Source organism: Thermobia domestica, chromosome 4, assembly GCF_964235325.1.
Source record: "Thermobia domestica chromosome 4, izTheDome1.hap1.1, whole genome shotgun sequence".
Taxonomy (NCBI): domain Eukaryota; kingdom Metazoa; phylum Arthropoda; class Insecta; order Zygentoma; family Lepismatidae; genus Thermobia; species Thermobia domestica.
In genome coordinates this window covers 13,742,681-13,765,846 of record NC_137457.1, presented here as the reverse complement: position 1 = coordinate 13,765,846, position 23,166 = coordinate 13,742,681, and the positions used below count along the sequence as shown (strand labels likewise).

At 33.3% G+C, this 23,166-nt stretch overlaps 1 protein-coding gene across 1 annotated transcript in view; it reads right to left on the bottom strand.

The window, feature by feature from the left end:
- The window catches only part of LOC145683250 (uncharacterized), a 102,260-nt gene that overhangs the window by 46,986 nt on the left and 32,108 nt on the right, over window positions 1-23,166 (bottom strand). Inside the window, exons 4-8 of the mRNA XM_081754622.1 lie at window positions 19,537-19,614; window positions 10,461-10,571; window positions 7,619-7,693; window positions 3,834-3,884; window positions 1,627-1,680 (exon numbers count right to left, since the gene is read on the bottom strand). Of these exons, the coding sequence (XP_081610748.1) occupies window positions 1,627-1,680; window positions 3,834-3,884; window positions 7,619-7,693; window positions 10,461-10,571; window positions 19,537-19,614 (369 nt within the window). The remainder of the gene's footprint in view (window positions 1-1,626; window positions 1,681-3,833; window positions 3,885-7,618; window positions 7,694-10,460; window positions 10,572-19,536; window positions 19,615-23,166) is intronic.

Below are 23,166 nucleotides of genomic sequence, written 5' to 3'. Positions count from 1 at the left end.
GAAACTAAGTCATTACCTGTATGGATAACAACAAGTAATTACTTAAAATGCCTTGAGCCGCTCAGTACAGTACTGTATACCTTTCTTTGGGGTCACCCTGTATATTGCAAAGACGGTTCTTTGGTTGTATGTATGAGGCATACAGCAAATATACTTCTCTTGACAGAATATAACAGAAAACATGCATGATAATTTAAGGCGAAGCAATTAATATAATGTAACGAAGTAACAATGCATACTACACTTATGTATGAAGAAATTATATATTTTTACAATCGTTAATAAACCTTGATATTGTATATTTTTATAATGTTACGGGATGACTTGACTACCTCCTGAATTTGGTGACTCTCCCTTCGGTGCCAGTAGGACAATTTTACTTATATACATAAATTCAGTTAATTTGCAGAATGTTGTTTGTTCGCTTTCGAAAGAGTGTTAATCTCAAAACTAACAACCTAAGAAGGTATTATTCCATTCATTACTACGTCTCGAAAAGTTATTTTATTGAACACTTAATCAACGATATTCAAAGAATAAGACAAATTGTATTCTATCACAAAGAGACAGCGTGAGCAGCATTTACTACGCGTTTACTAGCCTAATTTTAAGCTTGCAACTGTTATTAAACATCCTTAATTCTTCATGTCATTTTCTGGGTTAGTTAGCTGTACTCAATCATAGCACGGATCGTTGATTCCTTCACGTCAATAAACCAACCACACTAGCAGCTTTTCCATCACTGCTAGCTAGGGTTGGCCCAAACTGAGGTGTATGATAGAAGATCTAAAGAGAAGGAAGACACACTGTCATCGTCAACGTGATGAGCAGAAGTACCAAGTTTTCTTTAACCGCCATTATCTCGCCGAGTTTCATGCTCGAGGTTACAGTCCGATCACAAGAAGACTCGGTTCGCTGATCTAGTGAAGTTACGTGAGGACAGCATGGTATGATGGAAATAACCACCACATGCACAGAAAACAAAATTTTTCATCACTACTCCAATTTGAACTTGGTTTGGAGCAGTTCGGGTTAGATCAGGATAGATCAGACATGGGAGGGTGATATGTAATTCCTCATGAGTCACAGTTTTGTATGCGAGATGGTGCTTTAAACTTAATGATTGGTACTTTGCTCGGTGAACTATACTGCATCTAAGATAGTTGCAAATATTTTAAAAATACTTTTACTGTATCTAAATTTATTTTTCCTGATATCAAATGTTTTGTACTTTTATGTGTTGAATTTCACTATTTTTGTATGAGCTTTACTGCAATTTCTAACCTCATCTTAGGATTTACTTTGGATTTAACACGTTATCAGGCATTTATTCAAAATGACGTTAGGTGATGGAGTCAGTCCCATTTTTTACGGTAAAGAATGTTTATACTTACATGATTTATGAGTATCATTGACAGTTATATTTAAGCAAATATTCTGTTTGACAAAGACATAACATCACGATATTTTATATTAGTTTTGTCGCATTATTAAAATATATAAATGTTACTAAAGAATATGAACTTAGAAAAAACATTGGCCATTAATTATAAAACTAGCCTATGGATGCATTTAGGAATATATAGAATAATACAACATTCTTATTGCAACAAAGATTTAACATACTTGCTCCTGCCAGTATTTTGTCAAATGGATCTGTTATGTTATATGTTCCTGAAACTAAACAAAAAAAAATCATTATTGTCACAGAAATATTAAATTGTGACAAAATCATTACCTAGCTTATTGTTTCTCTACAATGTAATTCAATAACATTGTTAAATTTAGATTGTGTTACTAATTTCAGTTAATAATAATTCAACTCATAGTCGTATAATTTGACAGCACGTCACTGAAACTGAGAAGATATGAAGCATTACTTTTCTTAATTATAGTTTCTGCCACTGTCCTCCTTTCTTACCTTCTTTCAAGTAATTTCTCGTCAAATTATATTCTAAATCGGCTATTTTTCTCCCTTTATCTCTATTTAAAATGTATCTTATCTACTCATATTTCGTAATCAAGAAATATATCACATTATTCATTTTATGGTTTCGTAAAGTTTCAGTAGTTAAGCGAATAAACCAATGACATATCAGAATTCTTCGTCATAATTCCTAAGTACAAATGGTTTCATTTCAGCTTCCTGATTTTGCTTTAGAATATACGATTTTCTTCTGTATTTCCAGTAAACCACACTGATCATAGCTCCTGTAAGACTATTCTTTTAATATTCTTGCTTTGTATATTTAATATAATAAAGACAATACTTTCTAATTCATATATACTCGTATATATATATTCAAAATCAAAATTAAGTTAATATTATATTACGGAACATAGCTTCTTTCACATTTACTATCTTCCTATATGTTCATTTGAATTATTATCTCTATACCGTAAAAGCGTTATGATCTTAACATAATTGCTTTCTCCCACCAATGTATTAACTACCCAATTGCCAACTGTTCCACAAAATAAGTTAATATATTCCCTCTATCTTAATACAATTTTCATTTACTAATTATGGTGCCATATTTACTTTCTTATGTTTTACTTTCCATTACTTTTTTCTCACATATTGCAATTGATTTAAGTTAATTATGTATTCAATCAAGTTTCAAATTTATTTTACAATTCACTTTCACTTCAGTAATATGCTTCCCTGAGTTTCTCTGTTTGCACTTACCAAATATTTTAAATTGTAGTACTTTATGAAAAAATGTTTTAAGAATGATGTCTCAATGTGTGACTTTGTTAAATAAACAATAACCAGAAAATAATTATCTTATCACTACTTTAGTTGCAAATTATTAAGACAAGTACTCTTTAAATAATGTGTTTTAGTTCGGCATTGTGATCTATAACTATATACATCTGCGTGCGTTACAAAGGTGGTTCAGAGATCATTTAAAATTCGTAACTTTGGATGATCTAACTATATACACCTGCGTGCGCAACAAAGGTGGTTCAGAGATCATTCAAAAGTTCGTAACTCTGAGCTTACCTTATAACTCTTATTTAACATATCATCATTCACATGACTATTTAGTTACTATTCTTAAACTTATTTAAAATTTGTATTAGTAAATTATTATTGTAACTATCTCTTTCAGATATTATACTAAATGTGAATTCTAATATTGGTATATTGTTAGGTGTATTGTGCTATTCAAACATACATACATACATATATATATATATATATATATATATATATATATATATATATACCTATCTTCGCACATAATGTTCTCTTGCATTTCGAGATGCATGTTCTTAAACATTCCACAGCTACTTTGCTATACTTTCAACTAATATGTATTATAGGATTAGAAATTGGAATTTTGTAATACACTAGTGTAATTTATAGTCTACTAAGTGTGTTTTGTAGTATCAATATTTTAGGTTAAATATTAATATTTATCAAATGTAATTTAACATTATATGTAAGATGCAATTATGATCTTATTTTCTCCTTAGTGTAGTCTTCAATAATATTATTCTGTTGCCAAAATGTTTTAAATTTATTTTTGTAGGTGACTTTGGGAAACAAATTTACTGAAAGATAAATTTGAACGTAAAGTAAGTTAGGTTTCAACAAAATATGTTTTACATTAGAAAAGGGCATCAAATCGTGATACAAACTTTCTGTTACTGAAAATACTATTTTCATGCTGCTACCATATTTTAGGAGTTGAATTTTAGGAAAGGTAAACAAAATAACTTCCGGAGAGAGATTGAGAGCAAAGTTGTTCTTAATATGGCAAACAATTTACTTGAAAATACACAACGTTTACCGAAACAAATATTATCAATACTACGTAACTTACCTTGATTAAGTTTTGAGTAAAAGTCCTTTATCATTGCTTCCCAGTTAAGATCTGAAAAATAATTTTCAAGTAGATATTTAATAAGATATCATGTCCACCACAATAATTTATGTAACTAAGTAATAACAATTAGAAGCTTTAGACACGTGATATTTCGCACTTAAATTCTGGAATATAAGCAAACATTATTTATTTTAAAACATGAATAGAAAATTTTCATTATCAAATCAATGTTAGAATCGAGGAGGTGAGCGCAACAGTGGTCTAACTGACATTTTTAAAAATGGAGAAAAATTAAGTTAAACTTAAACACGTGTGTTTTTGTACGATATATATATGTACAATGTATGGCACATTCAACCACTTGTGGTTGCTTTTGGTATATTGTACAAAAAGCACATGTGTTTAACTTAACTTTTCTCCATTTTTAGAAAATGTGTGTTAGACCACTGTTGCGCTCACCGCCTCAATTATATTTTAATTTCTATTTTTTTGAGAGCAACTTACATCTCATTTACAGCTCAGATATGAAAAGCTATATCTTCTATTTTCTTTTATGTATTTCTTAAATAAACATGCAGATTATTGTTTTGCCTATATTCCTAAAAATCACATTATCGGGCAACAGCCTACATGTTTTGCATTTCATCACCCTACGTTCAACTCATTAAACTAGGAATTAAATGACCGATGTCTTTAAACAAAATTAAAAAACACATCAGAGGACAGAGTAGACAAACCAAAACAATACTAAAATTGAAAGAACACTCCGCGACTCTTGATTTTAAAATCGAAAAGACTACCCATATTTGTAAGGGTAACACATATATTTGTGTATTCTTATACCAGCATCGAAAATGACTGTTATTTAGAAACACTCTCATGTTGATAGACATAACATTCAGTTTCGTACCATATTGGCATGGGTCAAGAAGTTTGAAGAGACTGATAGTGTATTGGATGTGAAACATGGAGCACCAAAAGCAGTGCCAATTTCTGAGAACGTGGAAAAATCAACAATAAAATTTCGTCTAAAAAATGCTGCTCTTTTGGCACCTACTTAGTTCCGTAATAAATATGAACTGAGGTAACACGACGTTCTCTGCACTAATGCTCTATTGCGACTGACCATATAACGAGGCGTTCTTTTCTCTTCCGGTTCCTGGGGCCGCGATGGTTCAGTGGTAGTGCCTTCACCTCTGATGCATGGGGTCATTAGTTAGATATCAGCTCGCACCAAGTGAGATTTGAGGTGAACAAACGCCATGTGCGTGGGGTTCCTCGGGGTTCTCCCACTTTCTTCGTTCCACCATTTCATTTATTTCTCATCATCATCGTCTCCTTAACTTAGCCGGCATGACTGTGGGACATAAAACTTAAAGATTTCATTTTTTCTTCCGGTTATCACCCCGCCAACCATTATAAGTTATTATACCTGCGCAATATTCAAGTTTAAAATGTGTCAGTCTGCTCCGGGTCACCCTATATACTGATACATAAATATCTAATTGTAGTTGCTAATCTGCAACGTGTTCTACAATTTGGGTATCACTTGGTGATATAACATCTGTTTCTGTAAGTTTTTTCTTTATAGTTCTTAACTGACGAAAGCATACAGCACAATAGCGTAAATATTGTCTTATAATTAAAACTCATATAATGAGTGTAAATAATACTGTACTTAATATTGCACTATTATAAGTAGTTATTGAAATAGTTTCTTGGGAAAGGACACATTTATGAAAACCATTGTCTGATGTAAATTGAAACATTTGCTTGCTATTGAGAGATATAATCCAATGTATGAAATACTATATATTTTCCAGGTTTACAGCTTTTAACCACTGTCTAGAACTTCAATCTTAGTGTTATTGAAAAATCTAAATTAACCATGGCAAAATATTTAAGCACAGTGTATTTAAGCACATTACATTAGAAGAAACTGAGTCCTTTCGAGTGTAATTGGAAGACAATTTGAGATACCAAAAACGAAGGTACTGAAACCACAATTACAGCACGGCACACTACTTGCCTAACTGAAATCTGGTTCTATTTTAATGGTATGCTTGAGAATAGCGATCGAGGAAACTGAGCGCCTCAACAGACAACCGTACTGAATACAGTTCCAAAATTAGTTACCACAAGAAACAACAATGTTGATGCCGATACAGGCGGTCCCTTGAGATATATTGAGACAGTGTAAACAGAAATTTGGACAAATTTAAGTAAAAGCCTTGTGTTAAAGACGTCTTTATTTAATCTTTCGTTTTCGCTGTCTATTTTCTAGTAACAGATAACACGCTCAAATAATTTCATAACATGTAAATTGGATATATTTGATTGCATAGTACGCAATGGTACTCCAGGCTTATGCTCCAATGGACATTTGACACAGAAAGACTGAGTTCAGAAACTGTGTATAGTGCAAATATTTTTCAACAGATCTCCCAGAAATCTAGGAGATCAATAATTCGGTTTGCTTATACTTGTAGACGAAAACGTATGCATCTGAACATTTTCCCTGTCACTGATTCGATTAGAATATTTATATTTCGATGGTAAACTTATGATAATGTACAAATACATAACTACGCCATACACTATGCTAATGTCTTTTATAAGATGCACCCAATAAACTGGAAGTAGCGTTTACAAATAAAATGATCGTATTGATCATTTCGTGAATATAGATACAGATTTGATGCAGAGTGTATCATGTGGCATATAACAATTATATATATTGTAGAGATATATGGTTTTGGGTCATATTATTTTGGTGTTAGAAAATCACAGTTATTAAAAGTTGTATCAAAATACTGAATTATAGTAATGAAATGTTGTTATGTAGTATAAACACGTGCTTGTGTTTATTTGTTGAAGTATGTCAATAATTTGTAAATGCGTTAAATGTAATTGTTGTGTTATGGCTAGACGCTAAGTCGTCAGTTTACATGTTTATTATGATTTGCAATGTTATGTTTAAAAATAATGAAATGTCATCAATGTGAAACTCTGTACGTAACAGTGACACACTTTGACTGTGGCATAACCGTCAGACTTGCAGAAAATTGTTGGTCTAAGAATTTGGTCACGATGTAATTCGGGTGAAACCAATGTTTTACCAATAGCTGAGATAAACAAAAGATCAACGAAGGGAATTCCAGAATGTCTGGAAAGGAGAATAAAAATATCTGGTTAGAGAGGATTTGGATCAGAAGTGGAGGATCGTTAGAGAGAACCACTTGAGAGCTCATCGCAGTTGAGTAGTCAGCTGCAAGTCCAAGTCAGCGGAATAGATCTAGGAAGATCTATCATTTTCTATTTCAACCATTAACTTGGAGTATGGTTGGGTTATAGTCGGACTCTACAGTTCGCCGACTATATGCAGTAAAAGAGATCCTGTATCATAGAACATCAACATCCAGTCCAGGCAGTCATCAATCAGCAAGGTATGTGTATCTCAGCTATGTACGAATTATTCGTGACGGAATTCTTAGATGCTGTCGATATGTGATCTGACGTGTTATACTCACTCAACACTAATATACATTCACACTTGATATTTTGAATAATACAGTTATTTAAATGAAAGCTCAATTTGTGTGGTTTTTCTCTGCTCCCACTTCGAACCTACTCATTTCAGATGGTGAGTAGTAGCGATCTCCAAGCGTCAATAATAACGTCATCCCCATGCAAATTAGGCACGACGTGAGGAGGTTGTTAATATAGATAATATTATAAATAATATCGTGTGGTGTATTGTAATTAGATATAGATGTGCTTACCTTTTCTCCTTAATTTTGGTGGACGAAATGCAACAGGAGGCGGTACTGGCATTCTTGGTCGGGGGACAAAAAATTCTTTAAAGAAACAACACACGAAATATAAAAACATGTTTTTATTTTCATCTAGTTCACTGAAAAATAATGTTTCACATTTTCTTAGTTATTAATGTGAAGATGTTTTAATGCTGGATTAATAATATGATCTGTAAGTAAAAGACTTTCCCAATGTTAACGAAGGTGCATGCTTAAACAACAAATAGATATGATTTAGAGGACAATCTATTTTAACTTTTAATTTAATGATTTCTATGGATTTGAAACTCTAGGTTCGTAAGTAAATATTGGCTTATATTTTACCTTCTTCAGTATAGCAACCAAGTTACAATTATAATTTTGTCCCTATATTTTACACGTGCGAGTTTTCACGCTAAACGAAATATATTTAAATCAAGAATCGCTGTAGGTAGCTGAAGCACATATTATGATATGTAGTTGGATTCTTCTTTAGTAACGTTTTCCTAAATAATCGAAAAGTTGGGTCAAAATGAAGGTTTCGTTATTAATACGGTATTGAGTTCGGTAGTCAGTTTTGCTGTATCACCGTTATGGTTGTCTTGTCACAAGCTCTCAATGTTCGGCATTACCAGTAACTTAAGCTAAGTTTCTGAACAGTATTTATTTTCTTTCATGAGTTACGTATGCAATCTTCATCTCCGCTATTATTGTTTTTGACATATTTAATAGAATAGAAATGCGGTAAAATATTAAATAATACTTTTGATAAAGTTTCAAGTATCTAGGATCAATATTAACAGAGGAAAATCATATTCACGGAGAAATTAAATGTCGACTAAAAGCAGGGAATTCGTGTTACTATTTGGTTCAAAATCTCTTGTCGTCGCGAATTCTGTCGAGAAATTTGAAGCTTAAAATATACAAAACGATAATCATGCCTGTTGTTCTGTATGGCTACGAAATATTCGGACCCAAGGGGAGCGGGAATGGGGAATGGCAGAAACTTCATAACGAGGAACTACATAATTTATATGGTTTACCCAACATTGTTAGGGTCGTCAAGTCTAGAAGGTTTAGGTGGGCGGGTCATGTAGCTAGAATGGAAGAAAGTAGAAACGCTTTCAAAGTCTTGACTGGAAGACCAATCGGAAAACGACCATTAGGAAGACCTAGGCGCAGATGGCAGGACAATACTAAGATGGATCTCGCAGAGATAGGAATACAAAGTAGAAACTGGATGCAGTTACCTAAGGATAGAAGTCGGTGGAGAGCTTTTGTGAAGGCGGCATTGAACCTCCGGGTTCCATAGGCCATAGAGTTAGTTAGTTAATTAGTTAATGGACTAGAAACGCTTACTTTGACTGATTTAGAAGTCACCAATTTTGAACTGGCATCGTGTTGCCTATCTTGTATATAGAAATCTTCACTACTGGCTACAACTTGTAATTATACAAGAAAGCATGATAGAAAGGAACTGGAAGTGCAAGATAGGTTACTTTACTAACTCAAAAAAATTACGTATATAAGTACAAATCTGTATCATTTACTTTATTTCATTGGAATTTAGTGTCCCTTTCCAGCATTGAGGCTGTATTATACATGGAGTAACAACTTAACGGTATAATCTGAACAGCTGTTTTTGTTCAAATGTGAACGATCTCTCACTGGAATGAAATCAAAGCTGCTATTGGAAGCCCCAAAGGAGATGCATTAGTTTCTGGACCATCGGACACTGTCATTACCTAGATATGTAAGTACAGAGCTACTCTAATAACAAATAGCATGTAAAGTAAGGTTGTTTATTTGACACTGAAAAACACACGAGTATATCATTAGCACGCAAAAAACGAGGAAGAAGTCCAGAATGAGGCAAGAGCCCAGAAACATCTTTGTATTTTTGAAGGAATGTGCTTTTTTTAAGGTGAAAAACTTCGGTTGTTGGTAATTGGTGTGTTGGCGCGCCAGATTGTGCCATTTGGTATCATGGTGGTCATCTTAAAATGCACCATTTTGAATCCAGGTCCAATATTTCAAACGCGAAAAGGGCATGCGGCACTTGATTTTAGGCTAGAGAGCGGATAAGGTAACAGAAGTATGTACATTAATTACAGTAATTCATACATAATTATCATGTGTTGCACGATTAATTAATGGGTGAATTAGTGGTTAACTGAATTTCTAATTTTTCGTACTTTAATAATTATAGATATTCAAATACGTGAAACCAGAGTGCTTGGGGTCCCGGGTTCGATCTCAGCATCCGCCAAGTGAACTTTGTGGTGAGCAAACACAGTGTGCGTGGGTTTTCTCGCAGTTCTCTCGTTTCCTCCCACTTTCTTCATTCCACCATTTCATTAATTACTCATCATCACCATCTCCTTTAGCCTAACCGGCATAACCGTGGGACGTAAACTCAAAGATTTCATTTCATTTTTCAAATATGTGAACTTTCTAGGTCCAAACATTCCAGTGCCAACAGCTCTTTTGTTACATCGTCATCTCTCTCTCTCTCTCTCTCTCTCTCTCTCTCTCTCTCTCTCTCTCTCTCTCTCTCTCTCTCTCTACCCCTACTTTTGTTACGATTTCTCACCCTGTAGTAGAGTGGCTAATACTTATAAATCATACATACTATTACAAGGTTGCAATATTCAAATTTAAGAATTAATTACATAACAAAATACCAATTTCATTGATAGAAATATAAATTTATATTTGCCGCTCTTGTACCTTTCCATACCAAAACTGCCTCTATAAAGCTATTCTCTGCTTAAGTCTAAGTAGTATCTTCGAACTAATACGTATTATTAAACAAGTAATTAAAAAATACCTCTAGGTACTGGTCTTGCTGGTTTTGGTCTTTTAACGGTCCTAAATCGATTTCTAGTCTGTCCCATAAAGGTCCCAAGTTGTTGTTCGTATTCTTGATCTTCTTTCATAACTAAAAATTAAAATAAAATTATTAATTGTCTGTAAAATATTACTGCTGTAAAATCATTATGTCACATTTATCATCGAATTCTTATACGTAGCTAAGAAATTTGTACATTTAATACATCACATACATCAAATTATTATTACAATAAAATATATTTTTCAGCAATATTGAAATTAAATTCAAAATCAATTCAGATTCATAAGTTCAGGTGTGTTTTGATTAGCAGAGATTTCAGGAGACACTACATTTTACACAATGTAAACAATGAATCTCAAAAGAAAATTTGAGTAAAACACAGGGTTGTACGTGTTGATAGATTCCAAAATGCCAAAGAGTGAAATGATGAAGACATGATATGAAATTTATAGTTCTCCATTTTACGGTTATGTCCTGCAGTCTATTGAGACTGATTTTTAAAGAAAGTTAATGATGGAAACAGAAGATGATAAAGGAAAGTAGGAGAAACTTGATAATGTATTGCAGATACAAAGATAATTACTTAGAAGTATGGGAAGGAACAAGGAGACAATTAGGAAAGTTTCTAAAGACCATTAAAGATGAAGAGAAAGGAATAATATTAGAAACAGAAGTAGGTAAGAACAGTATGATAAATTAGCTGGACATGACAATCGAAATAAAAGAAGAAATATTCACTACAAGATTGTATAGCAAAGAATGTGCGACAGAGATATACTGCCATTAAAGAAGTGATGTAGATAATACACAAAAAGAAACTTCATAAGAAATATGGAGAGGAGAATAGAACAAATAGATAGTGAAGAAGAGAGGAAGAAAGAAGTTATGGAGAAGTTTCACGATCTACCAGAAAAGAATGGTTACAACAAAAAGAAGGTAAAGGAAATGATAGAATAGGAAAGAAGGAAAGGAAGGAGAAAAGATAAAAAGAAAGAGAAGAATAGAAAATGACACGGGATAGAAAACATTGAAGAAAAGCCAAAGGTACTGAAGACATTTTAAGAAAAGTTCTGTGAACACATACAGAAAAGGATTACAAAGAATTCTGGAAATGATGAAGAAAATGAGAAATAGAAGGAAAGACATAAATTAAGAAAATGAAGGAACAGTGTATAGAATGAAGTGCAAGAATTGTAAAATAATATACATTAGAGAAACAGGGAAAAGCTTAAAGAAGAGTAAAACATCATAGGAAGGATGTGAAACTTAAAAGAGAGAATAACACTATATACAAACATGTTAAAGAAATAGGACATGATATACACTAAAAAAGGGTCCAAGGTAAATAGAACAGTAATAAGAAAATGGAAAGAAGCGCGAAGAGTAGAACAAGTGAGAATTAATAACTGGACAAATATACTTCAAATACATGAATTGTGGAGCTTATTATCAAAACGTCCCTTGTCGTCCCAACAAAAATATTGGCAAATCGATAATTATTTTAAAAGGTTATCAAATATTGTAAGATTTGGTGTAGAGATTCTTTAAACCCTTATTGCCTTATTTTATAAACAAATTCCATTATTCAAGACAAAAGTAATGAATAATAAACGTATTTAATTTGGACAAAAGACATTTTGAAACTAAAAAATGGACAAGGGAAGTTTTGAAAGCAAATCTATCAGACAAGAGGCAATTTGATGCAAAATAATGAAAATCTGGAATTATTTTCTTCTTCTTGATTACCACTTATGTTTATAAAAATGAACTGCGATACTCCACAGACGTATGAAAATCACTTTTCTAAGTGCTTTTAAACTTCAAGCACCTATTTTACTAAGAAATAAGTGGAACAATATGACTGTTGACCTCAACAGTATAATCACCATAAAATATAAAGTTATCGCACAAATCTTTTGTCAATTATCTCGGTTGAGCCAAAGGTAGCAACCAACTAGTTTGTGGACTTGAATATCCATTAAATGTTCTAGAAAGCAATAATTAATGCACTTTTGTGTCAAGTAATTGCTGAGGAAAATCTTTGGACAAGAAACAGTTTGAAATAAAACAGCAAGAATCGTGTTCAAATGGGAATGGACATAGGACGTTTTGCTTCGACACTTTATTGCTGTAAGGTATCCGCTATTTTGAAGTGGACAAGAGACGTTTTGATTAAAAGTGTATATTTCAAATCAATTTTTCTCTACGTTCTGGGACGTTTTGACCAGAAATAAATGTGCAAAGATGTAAACAATTATTTCATGATTCTGTGTATAATGATATCTCGATTTTCAAAAAAGTGCACAAGAGACGTTTTGATAATAAGTTCCACAATTATGGGATAAATCGTTAGAAGAAATGGAAGGATAAAAATCACAGAAGAGAAGTAATAAAAATAAAGTTATATTATAGAATATTAAATTCAGAAGAAACTGAAATTTTGAATAATTTATTAAAATAATAATAAAATAGAAAAGTTTAAATAATATTAATTATTGAAAAGAGTTACACTAAAAATTTAAAATGAAACATTAAATTAAAAAATTATCTGATTATTACATATTAAAAATTTTTAAAAATAAAATTATAAAATGAAACAATGAAAATTATACAATATTAGTTTAATGGTATGAACATATTTCTGCCAGTTAAGAAGATGAAGAAGATAACGTTAGGTCTGATGAAGATAACATTAAGTTATTGAAACTGTTACGAACTTATTTTAATTTTAGTAAAGAATTATATGGTCTGGTCAGGAAAATATTAATTATTAAAGTGAATGAGTATGAAACAAATTCGCGGAATGAGAATGCGGGAAGACAGGAGATGACCTCGAGAAAACCTACGGACACAATCTTGTTCATGACAAATTCACATGCCTGGGATCGAACCACAGACGATTTCGCATTAAGTGAGTGCTCTACAACTAAGTCACCGTATCTCAGAAGCAAAATAGTGTTGGAAAACAATACAGAGAGAATATAGTATGTATTTGTCATATTAAGGAAAGAGTAAAATCTGAATAAGTATTTGTAAAAATAATTGTAATGGAAAGAGATGTTCAACTATGGACCAATTTTTATATGTGTCTGTTGGCAAGTTTATACGTATTCCAAAGACATACAAAAGAACTCTCTCCACAATTAAAAAATAATTGTTATCGAATGTTGTTTGGTTGCATTGTGGTTTAGCGTTGTTTAAAGAATCGCGGCTATGTAAGACGCGGGCTTACAGTTTAAGATGAATTCCAAACCAGCGTAATGTTTTAAATGTTCCAAGGCTCTTCCATCAGAAATAGGAATGCCATGAAATACATGTGCTAGCCCCCAGACCAGCAAAGAGAGCTTGTCCTTGAAGATAGAAGAGGAAATAGGAGAATAAGAAAAATTAAAAATGAAATCTTTAGGCTAAAGGAGACGGTGATGATGAGTAATGAATGAAATGGTGGAATGAAGAAAGTGGGAGGAAACGGGAGATCCCACGCACACGGAAGAGAATAAGAATATAGATTTAGATCACTCTACAGACAATGAATCAACATTAAAAAATATCGCAATCGCGGTCTTTGATCTTTGTGAAAATGAAATACATGATATATAATAGCATAAGATGACAAATGGCGATGGTGTCTGAACAGGTTCTTATCTTCGCGTATTTCTAGAGGCATTCTTGTATCTGAAGAAGATGCTGTTAGTTTCGAAGTCTTAATATTGTCCTCATCCTTGTTAAATGTGTTCAACTTTTACCCTTTATATTAGTTTACTATATATATATATATATATATATATATATATATATATATATATATATATATATATATATATATAGGGTGTTACAAAACAAAATGTGTCCCAATATTTTGGGAACAGATTCCTCAAACATTAAAATAACAAACAGAAATGAATATGGATCTGAGCTCAAAAATGGAATTATAAGGTGCTGAAAACGTGAAATAAATGTACTTTATAAGCTCGTAGCTTCACTACTATAGGACCTACCGTAGTCAGGTCAAAACTTCACTGAGGAACTGGTATGGGTCAATCCATCTGACGTGGTCGAAAGATGGTGAAAATGGTTGCTCGGCCATCTCCGAAAATTATAGAAATTTGAGTGTGACGAACCGTGTGCATGAGAAGGTCAATAATATAATTCACGTTGTCGTATGTGCAAATGTCGTATCGACCATCTTTGTTGTTGGTGGAGTGCCAATTTTTGCATTTGCGAGCGTTTACGAAACCTACAGTTGAATCAGTCATTTGAGAAACACCTCATGTCCATTTTTGGCCAAAATTGAGTTAGACATATTAAATTATTGGTGAGAGCTAGACACATCCAATACACATAGAACAACTCACCTCCACTTAGTAATTATGGTGATGGCGCATTAGAATATCCATTCCTTTGAGAAACACCTCATCTCCTGGAAATGTGTTGTTTCTCAAATGACAAATACTCCAGAGAACGCTAAGCCAGATCATATCATAAAGGCTATTGACGACCACATAGCTTCTTTTCCCCAGGAAAAAGCCCATTACACCAGTAGGTGTTACAAATACTTGAACGCTAACCTTAATGTAAGAATTATGTGGCAACTTTTCAAAGAAAAACATCCAGACTTGAGTGTTGATTACAAGTTTTATTTCAAAATATTTCATGAGCATTTTAACCTAACTTTTGGGAGGCCTCAGATTGATTCTTGTTGTAGATGTGAGGAACTGTCTGTCAAAATAAAAAGTCCATCTTTAAATGATGTAGCTAAAAGAGTTTATGTTGCAAAACCCCTTGTGCATAAAAAGAGATCACAAAAGTTTTTCAAAGCCATTGAAAATATTAGACGAAGAAGTAGGTGGGATCTGCATGGACTTTATGCAAAACCTTCAACTTCCTCAAATACCAGTTCAAGAAATATTTTACTTACCGCAGTTGACAGTGAATATTTTTAATATTCATGATGTTGCAACCAATAAAGCCAAGTTTTATGTATATCATGAGGACTTAGCTAAATGAAGTTCTTGATCCTGGTGTTAGGCATCTTCATGTTTTTTCCGATAGTGCACCTGGACAAAGCAAAAACACCGTGGTTGTGTGGTTTTTTCTTGCCCTAATAGAAACTGGCCGATTCGATAGTATTCGTCACTTTTTTACTATTCGAGGTCATTCGTACCTTCCGTGTGACCACGACTTTAGTGTAACCAAACGAAAAATTAAAACAACTGACAGGATTTACACAGTAAAACAGTATGCTGAACTTATGTTGCACTCTGCTGCTATTCAGTACAAGTTCCTGGTGGAAATAGTAAAAAGTGAAAAAGTGAAGAATTTTAAATCATGGTTTGGTCAATTTTATATATATAAATGTAATATCTACGGAGACTCAAGCAAGGAACATCCCAAGGGAAAACAAAATAAAATTCAACATCTCAACATTTATGGAATTTCATTACTGTAATAATCATGTAGGCCAAGTTAAAGTAAAAAACTTTATTGGTGGACTCAATGAACAAACTTTTGACTTGAAAAAACCGGGAACTGGTGTACCAGAGCTTCCAAAAATCAGTGCCTACCCGCAAAAATGTGTACCTATCAACATCAACATAATCAATGACCTCAAGAAAGTCGGAACCTATATACCTGCAGACATTGTTGATGAATTTTATTCAAAAATTTATGACTGGCCAACTATCGATATGGATAACATTGAAATGTTTTAAGAAACAATGTTTAGAAAATGTGTATACATTATTTGAAAAACAAAATACTGATTTTTATTAATAATTTGAATTGTTTTACCTTTTATTTCATAAATGATAACATATCGTATAGTTAGTCATTTGAGAAACAACACATCTCCAACAACGTTTATATATTTTTTTAAATATCAAAATAAAAATGATAAAATTTTATTCTCGTAGAATTAGCTTACCAAAACCCTGTAGAAACATATAAAAAATTAAAAAAATATATTATGTAAATTATGGAAAAACTTTTTTGTTTTTTTTAGATTTCCCAAAAGTTTACTTTTTTGGATATGAGGTGTTCTCAAATGACTGATTCAGTTGCTCAGGATGTACGAATCAGACGAACATCAAACAAAAACGAATGCTTACAGAAGAGACAGAGGTGCATTGAAAATATAAATTTTTGCTTGTAAATAAATACACACAGTTGCAAACCAATACATCAAATCGACAGAAAAACTGCTAAAATTTCACTTTTAAAGGGGTTGTCTTGGAATGGCATAAAGTGGAGAGTTCATAAGTTTTCGGTTGAATAATATTGCATATAAAGAGTCTGCAGAAATATCTACAGCTATGATACTACTGGTACCGTAGATTCATGGGGCTCCGAAAATTGAATTTTGTGATTTTGATGCTATTTTCGGGGCGTAATATCTCAGGAGGACAAAATTCTAAAAATTGCTGCTTAGGCCACAAAAGTAGTTCTGTATGTGAAAAAACTATTGCAGAAAATCGTGATTGCTATTACATGGATAAAAAAGTGAGGACTTGATAAAAAAAAAGCGAAAAAATCACGTGCGTGACAATGTTCATATCCCTGAAAAATTTGAATGTTTGTATATATTTCATGCTAGATCTCAATAACTACGCATGGTGCACAAGTAAACCTGCGTTTGTTTGTGTTCAGTTCTGCAAAAGTTGCGAGTGGCGTTTGTTCCATCTTTCTTGCTCCATTATCATTGCGACGTCTATGTGGTAAGGAGGTTAGTTCCCCGTTGCACCCACGACACCCATCGTCGAACTGGACCGTGGTATTAGGACATTTAATGTATGAGCGAAGTGTCTTTGAAATCCAATCCCAGTTACGGAAGTTAATGTGTTCACAAAGTTGCGTTATATCTATTCTAGCTATATAAAACTACATGAACTGACATAAAATAAAGGAGTACTTCCAGTTGATGTGGAAAGTTGAAAAATAGCATGATTGTAGCAATCAAACACTAACCAACAGGAATATTGCCAAAATTTAATATTTTTAATTTTTAAGGGATCTAAAAGGGGTATGAAGAAATTCTCCATATTATGTAAATGGGTCTTTGTCTGAACTTTTCATATCTGGACTTTTCTTTACATCTCATATTTTAGGTACTTGGAACGGGAATAAAACTTGAAATTCGATGTGCTTGTACGTTCCCGTTAGATTTACCTAAGTAAATCAACAAATATAAAGATTTTCAACCGTATAGAGGTTTTATGGGGAACTGAAAAATCTTCCCAGGAATATTTATATGGGACACCTTCTACACCCCAAAATGTTTAGGCACTTCCGGCAGAATTAGAATGTTGAAATTTGGCATGATTGTATACTTCCAGTACTGACACACAGAAAAATTGCCAAAAGTGAATATTTTTAGTTTTTAAGGGACCTACAGGGGGATGAAATAATTCCCGTGTTATTTATATTAGAGTTTTCTTGTTATACAAAATTTCATCTTTCAGATACTTGAAACACGAAAAGAAATCTGAAATTTGGCAGATTGTAGATTTTAGAAGTTTGAGGCAGTAGGCTGAGCAAACGTCGGGGTCTGAAGGTGGAGACATCATCTATCTAAAGACTAGTCTATCCTATATAACACAACCTTGTGAACATTTTATTTCCGTAACTGGGATTGGATTTCAATGACACTTCACTGATACATTAAATGCCTTAATACCGCTGTCCAATTCGACGATGGGTGTCGTGGGTGCAGGGTGGCTAACCCCCTTACCATATAAACGTAGCAGTGATCATGGAGATGGAAAGAAAGAACAAACGCCACTCGCAAGCTTTTGCACAACTGAACACAAACAAAAGCGAGTTTAATTGCTGCACTATACGTAGTTTTTGAAATCTAGCATGAAATATATCCAAACATTTAAATTTTTTAGGGCTATGACCATCGTCACGCACATGCTTTCTTCGCATATTTACCATGTTCTCACTTTTTTACCCATGTAATATCAGTCATGATTTTCTTGCAATAGTTTACTCACATACAGAATTACTTTGTGGACTAAGCAGCAATTTGTAGCACTTTGCCCTCCTAAGATAGTACTCCCCAAAAATAGCATCAAAATCACAAACTTCAATAAATCTAAGGTGCCAGTAGTATCAAAGCTGTGGATATTTCTGCAGATTCTTTACAAATAATAGCGTTCAACACAATACTTATGAACCATCCACTTTATGTCATTCCAAGACAACCCTTTTAAAAGTGAAATTTTCTGTAGTTTTTCTGGCGATTTCATGTATTGGTTTGCAACTCTGCGTATTTATTTAGAAGCAAAAAATATTTTTTCAGTGTACCTCAGTCTCTTCTGTAAGCATTCGTTTCTGTTTGGTGTTCGTCTGATTCGCACATACTGAGGAACTGTAGTTTTCGTAAACGCTTGCAAATGCAAAAATTGGCACTCCACTGACAACAAAGATGGCCACCATTCAGAAACACTTGTACATACGAGAACGTGAATGGTGGTATTTCCCTTCTCATACACAAGGTTCATCACACTCAAATTTCTAAAATTTTCGGAGATGGACTAGCAACCTGCTGTGGACCACTTCATATGGATTGACCCTATTATGAAACCAACTGTAGTCAAGTCAAGACATCGCTCAGGAACTGGTATGTGAACAATCCGAATATCCATTTTTGAGAATGCTCCAATACTTGCACACCAATTTTTAGAGAGGTAGGTGGACAATGATAAAGTACTCCCGAGCAACCTCTCTAAAAATGGTTATTGGATAGTGCACGTACTAGTTCCTCAGTGATGTCTTGACTCGACTACGATCGGTGCTATAAGTAGTGGAACTGTGGGCCCTCAAAGTTCATTTTTTTCACGTTAGCGGCACCCTATAATTACAAAACTATACACTTTCGGGCACAGGTCCATATAAATTTTCTTTATTTTGACATGACAAATCCATTCCTAAAATATTGTAAAGATTTTTTTTTTGTAAAATCCTGCATTTCCTAAAAACCTCTTTGAGTTATATATACATTTTTCTCTTAGCTTGAAAGAGAGAGAGATGATTAATAATATGATTCTCTTACCATCTATATTTTCTTCTTCTTCTCCATATTTAATGTTCGGATATTCTATATAGTTATTAGCAGTTGCGGCTGTAGGATCTATGGAAGTATAATATCATTTAATATATTTCGCCCATTAATATTCTTACATTAAATTATATTGCATATAAGATAGGAAACTATATACTGCTCATTTTATTTGGAAGTATGTGTAACAAAAACAAAAAATCTAAGGAAAAGAAGACAAAGTCATGTATTTTCTATAGGGATGCGCACGAGACAAGATTTGTGGCTGTCTCGTCTCGAAAATGTGCTGTAAAAGTGATGTCTCGACTCGAAAAATGTATATTTTTCTCTTGGAAGAGCAGTTTCTCGACTCGAATTTTGTCAGGAAAATCCTGTCTCGACTCGTCTCGTGCGCATCCCTAATTTTCTAATCTTTGTTACAGTTACAGCTATATAACATTGCCGTCATCAAATGTTTTATAATCATATGACCACTTTATCATTCCGTGCGCCAGAAATGTGTCTGATAAAGAGAATAATACATTGTTTGCGAAAACTATATACGCCAATACTAATATTTTTGTCATTTTTTTTAACTCAGTGATACAAATGTTTTAGTCGGTTACATTCTTGATATGGCCAGTACTCTAAAGCATTGCAGTATATAATCCAGAATTCCACTATCTTGGAACAAAGGATCTCCACGGTAGTAGATACACAATTATTTTTTTAAACGCCCTCGTTTAATTTATTGTAATAAATGTTTACCAAATTTTAAAATGTTAATTATTAGAATCCTCGGCCTTTTGTAGACCGAGGGGTAGCCGAGCTTGTGAAAATGACTGATTATTGAGATGAGATTAAAAAAGAATAAGTACCAGTGTTCCCTTAGGAAATACAGGACTGTGCTTGTAAGTATTGGTTTCTTGAGAATAAACTGCCCAAATACCCTTAAACAATGGCAAAATACGTACTTTATGAAGGCATAGAACCTTTATTATGCATCAAAATGAAAATTAAAAAATACACACTGTACAGTAATTTACCTGATAAGACAGACCTCAGAAAAATACTTTATGAAGACATAAACTGGTCTTCGTGCATGGTTTTCTTTCACCCTGTCAGGGTATGACTGATTTATCATGACTACCATGTTATCGCGTGCCGAGCAGAGATGGTCATCCTCCCTCATTTTGCCCTCATGAGGGCCGCCCTCACCCTCACCTCATTCTCATTTTAATAGTTGAGGGTGAGGGCGTTGGAGGGTGAGGGTGATAAGTAATTGAGGGTGAGTGTGAGGGCGTCAATGGAGGGTGAGTGTGTGGGAGGGTGAGGGGAGGGCGTCAATGGAGGGTGAGTGTGTGGGAGGGTGAGGGGAGGGCGTCAAGGGAGGGTGAGAGGAGGGCGTCAAGGGAGGGTGAGTGTGAGGGGCGTCAATTGAGGGTGAGGGTGAGGGAGGGTTAGGAAAAATGACCATCTCTGCCGAGTGTTAGGGACTCTAATGTAATATACGTGTAGCTTTTTTTAAACCTTCCTTTCTTTAAATTATCCTTTTTATAAAAATGCCACAATTACTGATAAGTCAATGCTGTCATTTATTCGAGCAATAGGCTAATGCTATATTATGCAAGAATAAATTTCTTAAATGAGAAGATACTACACTAATACATATTTTGTCGTTTGATATTAAATGAATAAATAGCAAAACATGTACTGTACAAGTTACCAATATTAATAGAAGAAGTAACAAATATAGTACTAATACGTCATGAAAAATTTCAGAAATACCAAATTCTTTTTTTGTGCATTTATGTTTCTGGTTAAATCACAGACTATACTGCAAGTCGTTCTGAATTCGTGTTAAGAGGTGTAAGAATTTGTCTAATACAAGTATATCAAATGACGCTCAGTGACAGAATAATAAAATTGTTGAGAATAAAACGAGTATTTTTTCACGTTTTCCGTATAATTTGCAATGGTTCATTTGTGTTCCCAAATCTCTCAACATTAATTAACTTCCTGACGATGATAATACGAAATTTTAATGATCATTTTACTTACTTGTAATTGTTATTTTAGAAAATAATTTGTACTGCTTAGCTTTCAGTTCTCACCTGTAGATTTGTTCAAGTGTGAAAAATAGTAGGAAAAACAATTAAAATATCGGGACAAAGTAAAAGCTAACGGATCCACCGTGGTAGAGCAGTAAGAGCACCTTGTCTTAGATATTAGCCACACACATTGGAAAGGGGTGCAGCGCACCGTGGAATGGCGGTATAAATTTGTGTATTCTTTTCATAACGTAGGGAAAAACTAGCCGTTCATATTGAGCTTTCTTGGCAATGTTGTGTCTGCTCTTTAATTATTGCCTTCTATATATATAGAATCAATCCTTTTATATATACATATCACGTTTTGAAGTTACTAAAGAATATAAAGTAATTTTCAAAAACATTTCATATTTGGTTGCAAATAACATTTTTGAATCAACAATATTGTGAAGTGCTTCTTTTAAATGTCTAAACAGGCCTCAAACAGAGTGTTCTGCTTTAATATCTCTAAGATGTTCATTGGGTCGTATTTTTCAGTTCATTTTTGTCGTATCTGTATACCCCTTCAGGAAACTGCACTTTACCTTGCATATTCCTGACTTTTCGTTTATAAGGGTTGAAGACGTCTTAAAATAAATGATAATGTTTTCCAAAGCTTTTTAGTAGTTCAATACATGTACGAAAACAATATTGCGTAAACTCTGAAGTGTAAACAAGATATACATTTATTCTACATATTTCATCAAGTAATCGATTTCTTCATTTAAATCTTACTCCAATGAAGCAAGACTTATAGCACACACAATATGTATTTATACCTCATATATTTGCTTTGGTCATTGATGAGTGTGCGGATCTATAGATATATATTTTGTAGGCTTATGTCGTGAGTTTATGGTGAACGCTGGTAACAAAGTTGTCGTGTCTTTTAATGTTTAGTTGCTATTTTCGCATCCCACGGAAAACATCAAGTTAGCTTGTATCTGGTCTAGTTTACTTCCTCATAAATTCAATTTTAACTTTTCTTTATACAGTAGAAATAAATCGTCGGCATATCTATGCCAAATGTTAACAACCAAACTTTTACAAAAAGTAGTAGTTATCATAAACCGAGCTATAACCTTATCGGAGATACTGGGTAACTTTGTAGTCAGATCAATTAAAATCGCAGATTTATTTTTAGCCATGATCCATGTACTTCCAAAAATTCATAAAGCAGATGTTTCTAAGACATATCATATCAGGACAGTGACATCCTATCTACAAGGTAAAAATATGGCTAATTAAATTCTGCAAAAAGTTAAATATTATTTTACATATCGCATTAAAACAGCAACGAAATAAGACAGTAAACATGCAATCTTCTCGACGCTAACTTTATTAAAATGGTTTCAATCCATGTAGCAGATATTTAACAATTTATTCCACCTGAACTGCTCTTTGAATCTGTGACCTCCACCTTGTACATGAAGAAACTTAAACTTCTAAAATAAATTAAATACTAGAGCTTGTTGAATCATTTTATCAAAAAATACTTTCTTTTTCGAAGTAAACATTAATACTTAGAAGGCTTTCAAATGAGCATTCCCTTTTC